This window comes from Amphiura filiformis, chromosome 17, assembly GCF_039555335.1.
Source record: "Amphiura filiformis chromosome 17, Afil_fr2py, whole genome shotgun sequence".
NCBI lineage: Eukaryota > Metazoa > Echinodermata > Ophiuroidea > Amphilepidida > Amphiuridae > Amphiura > Amphiura filiformis.
In genome coordinates, this window is record NC_092644.1 from 36525411 (window position 1) to 36545837 (window position 20427).

The 20427-nt window shown below is 35.3% G+C and overlaps 1 protein-coding gene across 1 annotated transcript in view; it reads left to right on the forward strand.

Annotated features, from left to right (window-relative positions):
• Positions 1–6853, forward strand: part of LOC140137185 (uncharacterized) — a 17369-nt gene extending 10516 nt beyond the window's left edge. Inside the window, exons 7-11 of the mRNA XM_072158836.1 lie at positions 2600–2644; positions 2849–2965; positions 3556–3672; positions 4429–4971; positions 6619–6853. Coding sequence (XP_072014937.1) covers positions 2600–2644; positions 2849–2965; positions 3556–3672; positions 4429–4956 — 807 coding nt within the window. The 3' untranslated portion in view covers positions 4957–4971; positions 6619–6853. The remainder of the gene's footprint in view (positions 1–2599; positions 2645–2848; positions 2966–3555; positions 3673–4428; positions 4972–6618) is intronic.
• Positions 6854–20427: the final 13574 nt, after the last annotated feature.

The following is a 20427-nucleotide window of genomic DNA, read 5'->3' on the forward strand; positions in this document are numbered from 1 at the left end:
TATTGCATTTATTCTTAACTCTGATCCTTTGATTGGTATGATCAGAGGTGCCTCTTTGTCCAGGACCCCACGGAATCACAGGTGCTCATGGTGTTGAGCACTCACAATTTTTGATGCTGCAAAAAGTATAGTATTTATAACATAACAGATTGAGATTGAAAACCATGGCCAATTGGAGACCTGCTACACTGGCTGCATGGCTTGATCTCGACATTTTTAAGGATGCATAGGTCCTGATCTATGTTAGTATTATCAAGCCCAGGTTGTACTATATCCTATTGTCAGTTCTCTTTCTTAGTCTACTTTTTTACAAGCAGTTTTTATTAATAACTTCGCAAAAAAAAAAAGGAAACAAGAACATAATATCAAAAACATACTAATATGGAACAAATGAGAAAATTACAGTGAATCAACATTTTGGAAAGAGATGTTTTTAAATTACAAAATGACTTACCATATTGATGTTGGGCAAGTCTCTTTGAGATATGAAGAGCTTATTTCCAAACCGTGTTAAGTCCACCCACCTTCAAAATTGAGATTTTTGATGAAAATGGAGTAGTGAGTAACTAGGGCTATCCAGCAATGTGTTTGTTTTTTCCCAAAATTAGTCAAGTTCAAATATTGACACACAAAAGTATCGATTTTTTTTTTCCAAAAGCAGTTAAGTCCAATCCAGTTTTGTAGCAAACTGTGTTAAGTCCACGAACACTGCCCTTGTGGGCAGCTTGGCAAAAAGTGCACGGCATAGAGCTTCCAATAGTTAATCGCCAACGTTCTTGTTTGGTCCTGAGACTAGTATACATGAATTTGGTCTGCATAAAAAGTTGTTGTTGTTGTTTTTGTTTTATATTAGTAGGCTTAGTTTGTATGGGATTTCTGAAATATTTGATAGATACCTCCAGAAAGACATGAATAGGGTGGGAAGGGGGAGAGGGAGAGGCTGTGATGGTAGAATTAATGTTAGAGGATGGTGGGGTAGAGTTAGTTTTAGCTAGTTTTGGATATTATTATTTTGTATGATTATCAAAATGTGCTACTAAATTCAAGGTATAATTTTAAAGTTAAAGGTATAAAAAAAACTTAGGCCTTAAAAACTTACGACTGTCAATATGAGATTAGGGTGGCAGCATGGGGAGAGGGGGAAATATTTGTGATAATGTGATAAAACAAGTGGATATTTCAGGTCTTCACTTTGTCAGTGAAATGATGTTTATTTAATTCTGAGAAATGCAATTCAACTAAGTTTTGAATTTTGAACTATTTTAAACGCTTCGAATTTTGCAAAAAAATGGGCAGCAGGAGGGTGTTCAAATACAAAGGTGTTTTGTGGCAAAATTGTGTTTTATAGTAGAGAGAATCACATTTTGTATGTTTTTAATAAATTTGTTATCTTTTAAGACTAGTTTGAGAAAAATATGGTTAGTTCTGTGTTACAAATACTATGTTTTGTGTCAAAATGTGTTAAGTCCATGCCAGAAATTATATGCTTTTGTGTCAAAACGTGTTAAGTCAATGCTATTTTTTAAAACAAATTAATTCATTTAAAAAATTCAAAAGTCTCTAGATTTTAACTTAACATGTTTTTATGGTCCTATGTATGTCACCTTCACTTCACTGTAATTTTATAGAAATCAAACTTTTTTCATTGCCATAAAGAAAATTCCTGATTTTCTTCAAAGTGAATCTTGTGGACTTAACACGGTTTGGAAATAAGCTCTTCATATATAGGTAAAGCATTCCAAAGGTGTAAGTTGGAAAATGCTTTATCACCAAATTTTGCTAAGGATCCGTTTGCAGATCAGAAGAGAACGATTGGTTGAAGAACAAAGGGTTGTATTATAATTTATGGATAGTTGAGGTATTTGTTCTTTCAAATACAGAGGTACAATTGCCATGAAACATTTGTTGACAATAAGCCTAGTGTTCATGTGATTAACTGGTAATAACCAGTAAGGATCTGTGTAATGGTGAAGCACAGTGGAGCACTAGCCTTTTGTAACCTTTTGCATTTTATAACAGACAACTACTTAAAAATCTTGCAATAATAATGTATTGTACAAATAGGTGTGCCCCATTTTTGCTAGTCAATTTGAGAACCATGTTGGGGCCCCTGCCCTTCAACATGGACCCCTGAAAAAGATGCGGTAATTTGAAGATATCAGTAACCTGCTTAGGCAAAAATTAAAGAAACAAAACCAGTGTATCTGGCATGATTTGAACCGGTGACCTTGGTAATACTAGCAGAACGTTCTAACCAACTGAGCCACAGAGGCATGCTGGAGAAGAGCGGAAAATTGAAATCTATAGGTTACGTGTGCTGGCTGCTCTGGGTAAAGATTACAATTTGTTCATCCTATCAACCCTGAGAACTAAATATAATAATTTCCACCTGCTTGTGGATTTAGCATGTTTACATATTATAATATATGATTAATTTGTTGGCATCTGCGTATACAAATTGCGATGTACAAATATTGATTTATTATTATTATTATTTGGTAACCTTTTTAAGCAAATTACTTAACAATTTTGCAATAATTTTCGTATTATTTTTTAATTTAATTTGATTTTTCAAATGTGCATTTTTTTGCTTTTATAGATGGTGTCGCACGCTACATCGCTGCTATCAGAGTCTGTGAAAAAGGTAACCTTTTAAAGCAAATTATTTAACAATTTGCGATAATTTTCATATTATTTTTGAATTTAATTTGATTTTTCAAATGTGAATGTTCTTGCTATTATTCTTGGTTGTGTACAGTATAGTGAACAGTCTGTGATATTGTGCTTTTCAAAGGTTTTTTTCTATTATTATTATTATTGATGACCTTGTCATTCCATTTCCTTCCAGTTGGGTGAGGTCTTGTCCTTGGCTAAGACACCAGAAGTACCACCTCCAAATCCATTCATCCAATCTGAGACAGTTGGTTGCAGCTCATCACAAGTGCCACCCACTGCTAAATCTGTTGTAAGTACTGGCACCTGTAGTATGAGAGGTCAAAGTTCATAGAGGAGTCAAAAGTCAAAACTGCTGAGATTGTAGTTAAACACATACTAGGTTATTCCTCCAGCCAAAAGGTTTCAGAAGATATATAGTTTGACTTATCTACAACGCATTGATCCAGATTATTTTGTTGTTCATTCGTTCATTCATTCATTCATTCATTCATTCATTCATTCATTCATTCATTCATTCATTCATTCATTCATTCAGTGTGTTTCCAAGAAAATACAAAATTTACATGAAAAGAACATCAAATTCATCAGTTGTACAACAAATACAGTTCAGAGAGAGAGAGAGGCTGGAAGACCAATGAGGCCTAATGAGAGCATTTACTGAACAAAATCTCTGCATATCATAGAAATATAGGAGTAAACAGGCCAAAGATAGAGAGAGAGTGGAAAGAAGTAGTTTATGTATTTTTTTTAATGATGTACTTTTTCAAATGTGAATATTTCTGCTTTTATCATTGGTTTTGTACAATGAGGCATCTGTTCTTTAATTTTACTATTATTATGATGATGATTATCGATGACCTCATTCCTATTTTCTTCCAGTTGGGTGAGGTCATAGGTGTGGCCAAGAAGCCAGAAGTTTCAGTTCCTTCAGGTCCATCCACATCATCTGAGGTAGCTGGTTCCAGCTCACAAGAGCCACCTGCTGCAAAATCCTTTGTAAGTACTTGATACACATGTAAGGCCACCTTTAACAATGATTTTGTCTTGAACACCTATTGTGCACTGCTTTATGGCAAAATAAATTGTGTCTGTAGGCATTAGCGCCAATCCGGCTTGAAATGTGGGGGGGATAACCGTCTAAAATTGTTTAAAAGTGGGTGAAAAGAACAAAATATGGGTCATTTTGCCAAAAGAGGGGACACGTTCTCCCTGCCCCCCCCCCCCTCCGCGATTGATGCCCATGTCTGTAGGTCTCTGTAGAATAGATGTATATATGTATCAACAGAAGTGCACACAATGAGTGTATGATTCAAATGATTATCAGTTGAATATTCAGAGAGTTGAAAATATGATTCAATTTGCAATTTTAGAGACCAACACATAATTGATTTGACTAAAGTGGAGCAAGCTGTTAGACAAGTTATTTTTATGAATAACCCAAGGAGATTAACAAAGGCAGCATGCCCATGATTGACACAGTGTGCTGAAAAAGAAACATTTTGTAAGCATAGGTTCCATATGCAAAAACTTTGGCTTTGTCAATGGTTTCAGAACAAAAATCACAGAAAATATCCACTATTTTTAAGCATTCTACCCCCCCCCACCATTTCACTTCCCCCACCCTGGAATAAAATTTCTGGTGCTACCTTTGTCCATATTATTGTTAAGGTTTGGGAAAAAAATTTAAATGGAAACATTCTTGGTATATCCCCAATAACATGTTGTTGTGCTTGTCTTTATTTCTTTACACAGGCAATACGAGACAGAAAACTGTATTTGTTTGATGTTGCCAAGTGCTCAGAAGAAGATTTACAAAAATACTTCATAAAGTACGGCACTGTGGATCATGTCGGCGTACCTATCAAACATGGCAAGAAAAGCAACCGTGGTTATTTACTGTTTGTATCACCAGAGCAGGCCAAAAACGCATTTCTCGATGGGGTTAGACAAGGTGATTTTAGCAAACATCAGATTGGGACTCATCTTATTAGAGTCTCATTAGGAGGACAGGCTAAAGAAAGCCTTCAAGCACCAACATCCTCTACAAGCACTGATGACAAACCACAAGTACCAACATGCCAAGCCTCCAAACTGACCACTAGTGACGTAACCCAAGCAACAACAGGAAATACATCAAGCCAGCCAGAAGAAAGGCCTACTCCTCCAGAGAGGTCTAGTCAAGACCTATTCAGTCAGTTATCAACAGGATTAAGATCAGCAACTGAGAATCCATTCTCGAGAACTGTCGCGTGTTACATTGAGAAGACTGAATCCACATGAACCTTTTCCTTAAAGGTATGTACTTGTGTATGTACTCAAGTCAATAACTTTGGTTGTAATACGAAGGCCTAAAAAAGATTGTTTGATTGGCGTAACATAAAAAAAAAATTCGGATAGGTAGTTTGGTAGGGATTTTTTTTACTTTTAAAGCTGTAAATTGCATTTGATAAAGGCCTTGGAACTTTTTTTCTTCTTTTTTAAAATTGAATTTCATTATTTTTTTTTTGAAAAAAAAAAAAAGTCAGTGTCAGGCTTATTTTTAGGGTAGGTCAGGTTACACCAATCAAATAATTTTTTTAGGCCTAAGGGTGGACTTTTAGCTAGTAATCAAAATTGTGTGCCTTTTGCCTACTAGAATAATATTACTGCATCTTTAATTGTTGTATATTTTGGGGTAATTTGTAAATCACACATTGTTTCCACCCCCCTCCAATTGTCAAAGGTTCTTTCATGAAACACTGAACAAAATTATTCGGTTTATTAATGCTTGCGCATCAGTTGTTTTGAGGTTACTGTAAAATATCTAAACATTGTGTTTGGGAACCAAGGGATATTCTGAAGTCAAAAACACATTTTTGAATATTTAAAAAAAAAAAAAAAATAATGATGTAAAGCCATTAACCTTAACCATCACTTTTCACTTTTTAATTTCAGTTGCATCACATTTTCTTTTCAATTTGAAAACAAAATAAAAATTTCCTTGTAAAATTGAATAACCAATTAGAGACATACCGCTAGCGACCAATCTTACAATCATGCAATGCCCAAATGCGGCAGCCAGTGCCTGTGTATATTGTTCAAACACTTTTATGCATCTGAACAATTTACGCTTTTAAGCATTTTCAAGCAATTTATGTGTTTGAATTTAAAGTGTACTTTACAATGACTTCTTTAACATGTCACATAAAGGCGGTCATTGTAAAGAACATGAGATATGGTCATTATACTTTTCAGTAACCTGCATTTGCGTTAGGGCTGCACGACATAGGCTTTTTAGTAGTCGACTAATCGCCACCCAAATAGTTGCGACTACGACTATTGGCGATTATCAAAGGTCAAACTTCGCTTGAAGTTCAAGCTTACTTTTTTTTTTTGACAGGATACACTTAAAACATACACTCTTTGTGCAGTAAATAGTTGGCCGATTACAGACAAATATATGCAGGAAGGAGTAATACGTGAAGTTATAACTAACTTTCACAAAGATTTTCAAGGTGGTAGCACAAGTTCTTAGACAATATTTAGCACTTTAAGAACCCATTTTACTTCAATTTGTGTTGCTTGTTGAACTTTCAGGAATAGTCACCTATTGGCAATCATTAGTCGTAGTCGCGACTATCGCAAAATAGTCGCGACCTCGACTATTGCCGACTTAGTCGTGCAGACCTAATTTACATCTGTATATTTGCAATTTATCATCTGTCATTAGATTAAACCAATCATGTATATTAATTAGTTATGAATGTCTGACAATAACGGATAATATAAACTGGGGAATAAAGTGAAAAAAGTGTAGAAATTGTAAATGTTATTTCTTAAGTAATAATTGTTTATGGTTTCTTTCGTATCTAAATTGACAAGAGAAAAAAATAGCATTTTTGGAAACACAAGCACAAGCATCCATGTTTTAAATTTTGCATTTTGTTGATTTTATCAATACAGGTAGATGAGGATTACAAGCTATGTGCAGAAGTTGTCCATGCCTTGGCAACAGAAGTGCTAAATGGACTCTCACCTCAGCATTCGCTATAGCCTTTGAAAATATCTATTTGTAATATGCAAATCAAAATTGCAATGTGGTGCAGTTTAAACCTGGTGCAGCACTGTGATACAAGTTTTCACTACCTACATTGAATTCTTTAACACACATGACTTGCACCAAGGCTGCAATAACACCTTGTAAACTTTTAAGCCAAAATAAGAATAAATACTCTTAGCAAACAGCACACTTAACAGAATGAGATGGTGTGCTGTGAACCATCATTTCATTGAAAAAAAAAACCACATTTTGTACAAAATTGTTACAAAAACACATGTATAATGAATGTATATAATACAGCATGCATGTAGTGTAGTGCACTATAGTTCAAATTATATAGTTTTATCTTTTAGTTATCTTTTTTTCTGTAAGCATTCAAAGTGAAAGCTGTTAAATCTTTCATGGAAAATAATATGTCAGAAAACAAAACATGAGGGACATGTCACATAAAGACACATGCAAACCAATCTAAGACATATAGGATGTAACTTTATAATAGTGGCCTCGCCATCCACAACCACAATCCTAACTCCACTGCTAATACATGTATGAACATCTAACTATCTATCTAGCCTCTACTACAAAAGGAAGGCTTCTTCATCAATTTCCATTTCACTCTATCCTACATTGTCATCTTCCACCTAACACTACCATAATCCAATTTAAAACATATAGGATGTAACTTTATAATAGTTGCTTCACCATCCACAACCATAATCCTACCACAAGTGCTAATACATGAATCAACATCTATCTATCTAGCCTCTACTACAGAAGAAATGCCTCTTCATCAATTTCCATTTCACTCTATCCTGCACTCTCCTCTTCCACCTAACACTACCATTATCCTCTGATGTCATCCATCTACTGATGACATGTACTCTAGGTGTTGACCGGGGGCACTTACATTACGTGATGGACACCATGCTCATGTATGGACTCTTGAAACGCACCCTAAACGAGTATTACTCAGCGCGTGCAAAACATGCCCTAAACAAGTATTTTGCCATTTTTTAACACTAAGAAAGTAAAAATTCATGTTCAGGTTCTTGTTTAATATTAGTAGTTTGATGTTTCTTAATATTTTACGCTACGATGTGTTCTGATAGAAGTCAAACATAGCCTATTCACCCTTTTTTATTTTGCCATTAAACTTTTGTACCCTAAGCAAGTATTTTACTTGGAAAAGTATACCCTTTTTCCTGATTTTTGGCGTTTTTGATACCCTAAACAGGTACAGCGCTGTACTTGCCCAATGCTGAAAAACAACCCTCTTTACTTGTTTTTTTACATGAGCATGGTGTCCACCTTGAAATTCAAGTGCCCCCCCACCCCGGGTGTTGACCATTATTTTATGAGTCCATCTATCATCTTGTCATCTATTCGGTTGACCAGCCCATCTCTACTTCATGGCAGCCCATCTCATTTCTTGCTCTTTTATTTTATTCCTACACCTTGGTTGGTGACCGAGTCCTTTCCTGTAACTTCAATCAAGACACTCTCCATTGTCCTTTCTGTGACTCTCATTCTTCTCTATCATCAAAATATTATTCATAAATAGTTATATATAATCCTAGCCCTAAGCCTATTAAATCATACATGTCTGCAGTGGTGGCCGTTATTATAAAGTCTTGCTGAAACAAGAATACAAAATACAAAAATAACAACTTAAGATAAAAAAAAAACAAGAATGTAAATTAAAAAAATAAATTTTGGTATTTATACAGCACCTTTCATGTGTATCAAAGCACTTTACATTCATTCCGCTGTCGTAAGAATATGTCAGCTGCCATACAACTCCCAAGGCATGCTCATACCTTTGGGCGGTGCTCAATGGACAATATTCATAACAGCTCCCCATTTCACCCTTGGGTAGATAGAGGCAATTAAGGTAAAGTGCCTTGCCCAAGAGCACAACACAATGGCACCGCCGGGGCTCGAACTCACTATCCACCGATTGCAAGGCAGAGTCTACCACTGTGCCACCGTACGTGCCCCTCAATATATTGAATGTATTTTCAATGTTCGTTATGAAATGGAGATTTCATAACAATAACACACTATACAGTGTATTATATGTACTTTACTATTAAAGTAAATGTTTATTACTTATACAATCATGGTAAACCTTATTTTATACTGTAGAAACTTACTAATGTGCATATTTCTACAGAGCTGTTTACTTCTGATATGTAATAGCAAAGCTGAAGTCTAATGTAATGAGGTATTTAACTGAATAGGGGTAATTTGATTGACTGATCGTTGATTGATGCCTATAGTTTGCCCAGTAGGTATAGAGTATAATTTCCAGTGTTCAGTATGTAGTAAATATAGATATGTAAACATATTATTTACATGTAGCTAGCTGCTGCTGCTGTTGTAAATACTTTAGCTGTAAATGCTATAATTTTGTTATATTTTGTAATCTTTTTAATTTACATGATTAGTTTTGAATTAAAAATATAAGTCTTGTAGAAGAAATAGTCTTAACATTATGTTTACAAAGACAATTAAGTAATTACAACCACATCTTGATTGTTTATCTATTCTTGTATATTGAATAATAGTTTGTAGATCATGGATATGAGGTTTGAATTCACTGTCTGAAAGAAGCAAAACAGGTTTCTTGAAGATAGAGATGTAGGTAGATCCATGATTTGAATAAAATGATAAAATTACTGGAGTGCTACAATGGCTGTAAATACCCAGAAAAAGATGAAAAGGTTTAACCACAGCTAGTAAAAAGGATATTCATGGATGACTGAAGTTAAAAAGGACATTCAAGACATCAATGCAACAATGTAAGAGAACATGTCCCTGCCAGTTTTTTGTCTTGGCAAAATGCTCACAATTTGCAGCTGCAGCCAATGAAATGTCACTGACATTACTGACTTGCCAAAGTGAAAAATAGTATAAATATGATAAATGGTTCTCCTTTTCAACACAAAGCAACAAACAAGCCTAGGCAGTGCCTGCTCTGCACAGGTACACATAAATACAAACTTAAAGGCCCATAGTTCAGTGATTTGCTCTTCCGGACGGTCGTAGAAATCATCAAAATTCAGATTTTGGTACCTTTGTCATTGTCATAGCTGTGTTAACGTAGCCTGCTAGTGGTTCAGCCGAAAGCTGTGTATTTAAGATTAAAATAAGGCATTTACATGAATATAAATTCATACAGTATATAAATTAGCTACATTGAATGGGGCTTCAACTTCGTCAATACTGCTGTTTTCTTCATTTTTTGCCAAATTTTTCATTGTAAAAATACCAAATGACAATTTGAATGAATTATCATTCACGTTAAAAGCAATTTATAAACAATTTTTTATTTTTTCGCAAATGCGCTGAGATCACTGAATGGGCCTTTAATTATCTGGAGTTCTTTCTGTCAGCAAAAGGGAGTCACAATAATTGCCTGTCGGCTCTCAATGTGATGCACAAAACGGGAGATGAAGTACCTGTCAGATATACTGGAGGTACAAATATACAGAAAGAGACATCATTGTAATTAATAAAACCTCCTATCAGTACAGATGAAGAAAAGGGAGATACATAGCTATATATATACATGTTTATCTCTTAGACCTATTAGACCCTTCAATTCATGGAATATACTGAAAGAGAGAAACAATAATAGCTGAAGATCTCACAGCAGACTTTTATAACTGAGATGAAGTATTGATATATGATCTCCTTCCAGTACAGATGTTGTAAAGGGAGAGTTAAGGATACTGGAAAGAAACATATAAATAAAAAATGTATGAAATCAAGTTATCTCAGCAATAGAGGTTATCCACGTTACTCATGTGTGACTTCTAACAAAAGGCGCTGGTTCCTGTAGTATTCCTCATTCAAATCAATTCAATGCGCGACCTCGGCGTTACTTACATGACTTTGGCGGGCTATTTTGAAACAGGCATGATTGCACATGCAGGTACTTCTATTGAAAATCCTAAACAAGGTATAGCAGTAGTTGATAGGATATGCAGCTTATAGAACACGGATAACCTCTATTGAATATCCCAGTGAGAGAAATGTTGGCGCATTTGATATAGCTTTACTTTATTTTTGTATGTTTATATATACAAATTGTCAGAATCAGTTTGAAAATCTTTTGTTTTCATCTTTTTTATGCACCATATTCGCAAGCTATGCCAAATTTCATATCTTGAGCATTTGGACCGATATTCTAGTATTATAGGTATGCCCGGTGCGCTTGAGTTCATCCTGCATGGCTGTTTATGTTATTTTAACGTACGCCCTACTATTCTACTAGCTCAAATGGGTTATGAGGATATTTCCACATATATAAGCAGTATAATATGACTTTTCTGATGAGCTTTGTGTACTTGAAAATGAGTAAATAAATCTTGGTTATATACATATTTCTTCTCCTTTTCTTCACTGACTTTTCACTTTTTAATTCTGCTTCTTGCACTTTTCCTTTTCTTTCTCCTCCTCCTCCCAAGATCAAATGGGGCCTCATTCTGATCCTGTATGATGGGTCATGCATGAAAGAGATGTACATTTTGTAAAGTCTACTCAGTATATTTTTTGTTCAAGGTCAGATGAATTAAGAATGGAACCAGTAAATCACAAAGGTAAGCCAGAATAAGTAATAATGTACCAATTTAGATTATTTTCAAAGTATCTTTGATGTAAATAAACCATGTTAATTAATGGCCTATGTTACCTATAATCTTTTCTGCTTAAATCAAACATAATAAAGCACAAAGTGCAGATAAATTAGTATTGTGTGTTTTGCATCATGAATGAGAGTGTATTGTCTGTAGTAAATAGAACTTCTCCATGGTAGATACAAAGGGGTTAAAAAAACCCATTTTTAATTAGCCTTAATCAAACCTTTTAAAGGTATGGCCAACACAATAGTGGGTCAAGTCTTTTGAATTTGGCGGGTTTTACCCATATTGAATACTGCCCTCCTATTGTGTACGGCATGCTTCGAAAAGGCTAATTGGTATAAATTTTGTAGCAGATGTAAATTTAGTATTAAAAGAAAGCTAAAGCTTAGAAGCTTTAATCTGTCTTCTGATCGTTTCATTGCAGATATATTTACATGCCAAAATGGTCTGAACACAGAGATGTCACAGGCTGACCCAAAAAATCCTGAACTTGCAGGCTCTCGCAACACGGCCGGGGGTCTGGGGGCCGCTTAAGGGCCCCCCTGGTGGGGTCAGGGGCGAAGCCCGTAGGGGGCTCGAGGGGGCGGCCAGATGGTTTCTGCACATTTAGCACCACAGTAAAGGCCATTTCAGAGGGTAAAAAGAACAGTTCAAAGCTCCTGGCTTTAATAAAAAGTGCTTCCTTCTTCCAGAAAACATGCTTTAAAGTTTTCAGTTTCCTATACTTTTATGTACAAGAGACACTCTTAAAAAAAGTTTTTTGGCTTTATTATATGGACAATATGGCTGATGTTGATATATATGTGAAGCAGAAAGATAAGACAATAGGGCCACTCCAAAAGCGGAAAAAAATTAAAAAAAAAAAAATTAAATTTTTTTTTTTTTTATCCCTAAAATCCGGAAATCCGGATAAATCCGGAAATGTGACATCTGTGGAACAGCAACATGCTGAAATGGGTTGATCTTTATTCAGTTTTCAGGGGGAATTGGGGTGGGGTGCAAAATCAATAAATTTGTAGCAAAATTGCAGCAAAAAGTGGAAATTTTGTAATTTTTATTTTTACTGGGGAAAATGAATGTGTTACATGTATTTAATAAACTCACAAGCTTTTATTTAGCCAGTAAGTTGCAACATCTATGCCATTAGTTATGCCACATAAAATTTGGGGTTGTTTTCCTCTTTGTATTTAAAAAGCAGGGAATTAGGGGTAATAGAGTAAATGGGCAATTCCAAGCGCATCATTCAGCAATGCGAAGTTTGCATAAATTATGCAAATTAGGAAATTAGGGTGGCTTGGAAATGTTTCTGTTACTTTTTTAGTTTTTAAATCATTCACTTACCAAAAATAAGTTTAAATTAAGCTATTCACCTACATATTTGGCTGCTGCATTAAAAAGAAATTCATATGCAAACTTTGTGTTGCGGAATGATGCGCTTGGAATTACCCGAATATGTGTACATCCATGTCAAAAGGATGCACTTTTCAGTTACTACATGTGTCTCTTTTTACATTAATGAGCTAGGAATAAATACCAGACTCGTCTCAAATGAAAGTCACTTAAAATCATCTTCAAGTCGCATGGTTTAAGAATACAGGGAAAATTTCTTGGGGATGATATCTGAAGTAATCTCCATTTGAGATAAGTTTGGTATTTATTCACAGCTGACAAGTGTATCCTTTCAACATGGATGAACACACATATATAGAGAGGCCTTTTGAGTGACAGAAATGCTGAAGTGGCTTTAAAGAATTTTGGAGGATGTTCCATTGCAACAAAGTAAAATCATCTTGCGACTAAATCAGACCATCCTTTGAAATGCCATCTCTCTAAATATGGAACTCGGCACACATAATTTCTACCTCCTCTGTTGCCACAAAACACTAACCAGATTCCTATTGCTTGCACCCCAGAGGTACACTGCTGCATGCTGCCCATCTGCTAAATACTCAAGTTCACACATACAGTACACACAATGGACTGGTACTGTATCGTGTAGGCACATGGTTGCTGGACAGAGTACCTCTGGGGTTGGCAGCAATCCAGGGGGGGTGGTCACTCCCATTGTGACTTGTACACCATCCGCGATAATAAAAAAGCGTAAAAGGGTAGTTTTTGTGCGTAGGCACGATCTGCAACTTAGGGTGTCAAAAACATGAAAAATTGGAAAAAAGGGTGGCAAAATTGCACTTGCTATAAATACGCAGAAATGAAATTTAGGGTATGAAATTTGATCCAGGGAATAAAATCCCTGTTTAGGGTGTAAAAACAGGTGCGTTTACCTGTTTAAGGTATCGTTTTAGCCAAGGGTTAAATCCTTCTTTAGGGTGCTTTTCAAAAGTTGATTATTGCGGATGGTGTACAGGCCACAATGGGAGTGACCCCCCCCCCCCTACAATGGTAGTGTATTTATATTTCAGCATTTAAAATACACTGAAATCTACAATTTATCTGAAAAAAATAGTTTCACACTTTTCTGGGATCTGGAGTATTACAAAAGTGTGGACTGACATCTACGTACAGTGAAATCACAAAAAATATGGAGACAGAAATCAACATCTTTCAATGCAGAGTTTATTAGACACATGTTCAAATGTGTCATTACTAGCATTCACAATGTACAACACATACAAGGTTCATTTTAACTTTCAAACATTATTTCTGTGCAAGAGTTGTTTTCCACAAATAAGTTTTTTTTGTTAACATTTTATAAAACATTTTTTAATTGAAATTCTACATTCAAAGATTCAGTTAATCATATGTGACCCATCACATAAAAAACATGGCAGTTCAAAAACCGACTACTTGCATTGATGTCGGGATAGAATGTGACAAAATTATAGTAAACCATCTTCATTTTTTCATACATCCTTTATTAATCTTAAAGGAAATTCACAGATCTTGACTACTGTTTTGATGTATTATGGGTTACATAATGTTTCTGATAAAACCTGGCCCTTCCCTGTATTCTGTTGCAATATTTTTGTATGGAAACTGTCACTTGAATACTGATTTGTATTTCCAATTTACGACTGAAAAGATTTCCACTAACTAGCTCTGTCCAAGAACCCCAGGGCCACTCCGGGGGGCCAATCAATAATTTGGGTTGGTAAAATTCATAATTTGAAGGAATAATTCAAAATTTGAAGTGTTCAAAATTTAAGGTAAAATTCATGCATTTCAAAAGCTTTCCCCTCTTGCACCCACCCACCCCTCTTCAGTATTTCACACCTCAAATGAGGCCTCATCAGATGCTCCCTCCATGATATTCAAATCTTCTGTGAAGCCTCTGTATAGGCAATGAAATAATGAAATAACACTTAAAATGATGTGACACTATGTGATCTGCTAATGTTGGCATTCTCCAAAGAGAATGTTTGGTGGCTGGAAATTCAACATGGTACCAATAATTTCAAAGAGTATTGCATACGCTCTGTAATGCTTTTTTAAAACCCTAGGTCTAAATTATCATGCTTGAAAGAAGATAAAATGTTTTGACATGACTTAACATGCATGTGTTCACTCTTTGTTTTTGGCTATTTAAATTCACAGTACCATCATTGGCCTGATTGGATCATGTAATCGCTATTTCATTTTGTGCATTACACAATGGATGCAGAGTTTTGTTAAAATATAAAACCATTCTGATATCAAAACAGATGTAACAATAAATAATACTGCACATTTAAGCTGTAGATTCAAAGATAGTACAGTTAACTTTATTATTTCCATGGTCTGTGCTGTGCGCCGAGCGTACCAAGCGTAAACACTGAAGTGATAAACAATTACGCCGATTTGCTGATCAACAATCTTGACAACAAGACGGTTGACCCATTGGTCATCGGTACGTAGAAGGGGAGAGGCTTGGCCATGCATTTCTACGCTATCGCCAATCACCAGCGCATACCCGGACCATGGAAATAATAAAATATTTACTGTAGATAGAAGACATACCTTCAAAAAATGACCAATACAAATAATGCACAAATGCCCTCTATTTTCAATATAAAACAGACATACACACTTATGGCAGAGAAAAGTACGAATACTGTAAAAGTAGAAATTTTACAAGGTTTTTATTTTCATGAGTGGACATAAAATCGCGAAAATAAAAACTCGCTAAAATAACCTTTTGCATTAGGTTTATATTGTATCAATATCAAAACCGCGAAATTTAATTCTCGCGCAATTGACAAAATCTTCAAAATCTCGAAAATATTGACTTATACAGTATAGTGGACATGACTAATGTTGGCCAAAAATAGGCATAGGTGGGTGTGGTTTTAAGCCTTCGATATATGCCCAATGGGCCAACATGGTCTTGATAAAGCTATTGCTGACCATAAACAGCAACACTGGTTTAATTTCTGTTTTACACAATTTAAGTTGAACAAGAAGTGAATAATTTGCAACTTCAGCTCATGCTTCTCTGACCTACTTTTTTTACCATGAGAAGTGGAAATAACTGACAATTTACAGCTGAAAACTAGTTTCACCTCTGCTTTTGGTATCTACTTAGATGACAAATAACCATGTACTCATATTTCAAACCTCTTCAAAATTACATGATTGTACATGTCTATGTAAGCAAAGCTTTATCTTGAAACATTAAGGGGGTACTACACCCCTCGATAAATTTATGTCTACTTTTGCATTTTTCTCAAAAACTAATAACACACTGGTAACAAAAGTTATGTATGTTATATATGTACCGCTGGGATGTACCTCATTTCCTATCATATCGTCGGTCGCAACACATAGTGGCATAGAGTGATTTTCAAAATTTTCCGTTTCACATAGTGGCGTATAGGTTTAGAGCTAGCTATTATCCTATAATATTTATTCCTTGTTAACTACTAAAGATATAGTTTAATAGTTTGAACCTTAAACTTCAATTACAAATGAAAACGGGTCACTGAGAGATAACAGTGGAGGAGTATCGACTCCGTTACTAGTAGCATATCCTTCAAAATCGTTTTGATCAGAAACGTATTTTGTTCTTCACGTACGCCACTATGTGTTGCGACCGACGATATATACTGAACCGCTTGTCTTGAGTCACTGAAATTTCAGCGTAGTAATTGGATTCCTTGCCCCAATAATATACGTAACTTTTGTTACCAGTGTGTTATTATTTTTTTGAGAAAAATTCAAAAATAGTCACAAATTTACCACAGGGGTGTAGTACCCCTTAAGGCAGTTGTGTCCCTTTGTCATGGTAGGGCAACTGAAAACGTCATCCATGACAATGCTGCCCAACTGTGTACATTTATGAAGTATACAGACTGATACAAATTGAGACGACTTATTATATATTATCCCTGACACTTGCTCTTGATTTACAAGTGTGATTATTTACCTCAAACCTAATTACACCAGATATGGGGTTAATTTCACTAACATTAATAATACATTGTAAGTCCTTCAACCGACTCTAAACCATCAAAACTCCTCCATTATGATATATATTAGGATGGATTGAAATTGCAATGGCTAAAAGGGCTTACAATGCATCATAAATGTTAACAAAATCGACCCTTGGTCCACTAAATTAACAAATAAGAATATCCAGTGCATCTCACATCCCCTGATAAAAAAAAGATATATTCGACCTCATTAGTGACCATGCCTGATTAGAATTTGCATCAACTTTACCAACTGAAACCTAGTAAGTCGCCCTTTCAGTGCTTGTTTTGTATTGAAAATTTGAAGGGAAAAAAACAAACTACAGGCTAATTATATGCCCTTGAGTTACAATGTTTTGTTTTAGATCCTACTTCATGTGTCGTGAATAACAGGTTTTCCATGCAACTTTCACAGTCATGTTCTCATGATTAGCTTCCATTGTACCTGGGCACTAGCTGATAAGAGTGAAATACATTATGTGTGATAACCATTCACCAACAAGCAAAACCCCTGAGCTTTGTATGCGAGAACTCTCGCATATTCATGAGGGCCGATCATTTGATCCAGTATTTGAACCAGTGTTGCATACCTTTGTGTTACCGATAGAGCATTGAGTATCTGTACAAATACGCAGTATGCATGTAGCAGCTTCATATGATGCAATCCTTGGAACAATTGGCCCTAATTAGCAGATGATGCCAGTCGGAGGGCCATCATGCGCGTTTTCCGTTAAAGGTCAAATTATTAACGGACGCGACCTTGGCAAGAATGACCGTCGCACTCTTGGGTATGCTTTTTACTTTTCCCGGAAAATTTCGATTTGAAATGTATCGTATTATGTGGTCAATCATCTTGGGCAATTAACAAATAAGTTTTATTAGAAAATATCTTCACAATTCTCTACTTGATTTCCATTTTGTCTACTTTTGTCGTTAGAATTAAATGATTTTTGCGCTTGCTTTACCTTCAAATTTATTTTCGTTGCTAAGGACTTCTAACCCGGATATTTTCTGTCTTAACGCTTTAATCATTCTAATTTTTAGCCAGACAAGTAATTTCAACCTTTATCTATCGATTAGTCTTTGTCCCAAATTTTGAACTTAAAATTCTAAATTGTTATAATAGTTTAAATTGGTTACCCTGATTAGGCCCATCGACGAAAATTAAGTAAACAACTTCATAACAATACCGCGTGACTTGACACCATGAACGAGTACACGCTGTGGCGTGACTTTGTTAAGCGCCTAAGCGCGCCATTCATCTGCGTTCAGTGAAATACGCTACGCAGTTTAACACTGCTCGCATGAACCTTCTCAATGCTGTTGTCGAATGGCCTACTGTTTACTGGTATTTTTCCGTCTTGTAAAATACCCTTTTCATCCCGGCAGGTTTTTGTCTTAACCAACCAAAATCTTGATTTTTAATATGAGGATAATAAGCCATGTTTCTAATCATATGCAAATTCCTGATTTATGAACTCGCACCATTTTTAAAATAACGCAGTTTTCTTACTCTTTTATCTCAAAAAATAACAAAAATTTGTGTTTATGTGCCCATATCATATTCCTTGCAAAGTTACGGTATTTTTGTGAACATATATGGAATGTTGAAAGCCTTTCTTGTAGTTATATATAAAATATATAGCTATTAGGAGTTGTAGAGAGAAATTTGGAAGCTTTTAAAACTGCAACCCAAACCAAGCAAATTTAAATTTTCGTTGTGTGCGTATTCATAGCGTACAGTTTAATAATAGCGCGTCAAAGTTGAATGGCCCTCCAACTGATGCTGGTACTTTGATAGTTGGTGAATAGTCTGTATATTATTAGTTTCATTTCGTTTACGGTGATATGCCAGAGTTTACATTCAAAAGAACTTGGAACTACATTTTAGTCATGTGTAAAGCTATGAGAAATCTGCCATATTGGATTGTCATGTGAGGACCAAAATAGTGTACATTTAATTTTCAGCAAAAGCGGCATTATCAAACCAAAATTAGCATTTTAAAGCACACATGGACATACATACATAATGAATGTTGCGCTTAGCATGTATACATGCACAATCAGGATATGCAAATACCAAAATTCCCAAACATGCACACGCTTGAAATTGTCTAACCTATGGTGATAACTGTTTTATGACAATGACTTTTCCTATCTGGTGATAGAAAATATTCAAACTGCTCCTTAAAGGCGTCGGAGGCAATAAAAAAGCTTCTCAGTCAAGTGACCCTGGAAATCACCAAAATCTGTGTAAACATTTGCAATTTGTATTCACTCGCTCAGCTTGCATTTTTTTGGTTAAAATTAATCCACTTTTGCCCAGCAAATGGCTTATTTTACATGCATACATCCAAAAACAACATAACCCCACAATGAAAAATTTGGACTGGTTGGGCCCAGAACAGTTTTATTTTCCTTGCCGCATAAATACTGTCTTCCTGGATCCAGCAAATTAATTAACAACATCACATTTATACTGCAAATGAACCCTTCCAAAAGCAGGATTCTAGGCATGTAACCAGTATGTCTGGACAAATGGAAACCAGAGTTCCCAAGAGAACATTTGACAAAAATTTTGAAAGAGTTCACATGCAAAAACCGATATTCAATTTTGAGATGTAGGCAAATATAAGTGGTCATAGAAAGAAAACAATGAGAAAATATGTGCTACTTTTGATCAGTGTCAAAAAATTAATTCAAATCTAGCATTAGGCACCAGAAACAAATTTGTTTGATCTTTGGATCGACCGCCAATGCTGCTTCGATGCTTGTTATTAATGAACTATACGGTGTGTCATAAGTCTGTTCCTCCCCCCATAGGAAAACCATTTTAACATGCTTTAAATTAAACTTACACAATTAATTTGATATTAATTTGTTACTGGTATTGTTTTGGATTAATATAAATGTCACATAGCAATTTATTTGAAGTTGTTGTCTTTTTATAGTCGATAACCTCCGAAAGTCTTCAAACCACTGTTATTGTTGTTTTTCCATTGAAAATCAAGGTTTGCAGACCTGTAAATCTGCCATAACATACAAAATTAGCTCTAAAATTCTAGAACAACGGCCGACATATTTTTTTTTCGCTGCAATGAGTTCAAAAAGGTTCATTGCAGCTAGTAGCCCAAAGGCAAATAAACAGAGGGGGTACTTCCATATTGAGGTTATGCTCCAGGGGAAGTCGGAATATAGGCGGAACGGACTTTCGACACACGGTATACTAATTTATCAGAATGAATGTTAAATTTATACTTGTCAATATCAATACAGGCAAAGATTTGTATGTTATCACAATTAAAAATGGCCAATTATTTGATTCCATAAATAATAAGGATTGTCCAAGCGTTGATGGTCGATCGAAAGATCAAAATAATTTGTTTCTATTGCCTTACAGGACAGATGATGATGGCCTTTTAACTCAAAAGATTGAACAATGTGGTAATGGACTTTTGCATCTGAATTCTTCATATGCTTCACATAGAATTAAAAACATCAACAAACATTTGTGCGAAATATACTTGTCTTCTGTGAAAATAACACACTTGAGCATGTGAATAACAAAGTATTCCATGGGGTTTTGTTCCCAATGTTTTGAATTCGAAGCATTGTTCTTGGCACTGTTTCAAGGGAAGCACCTACGTGCCTCCCCTGGAAC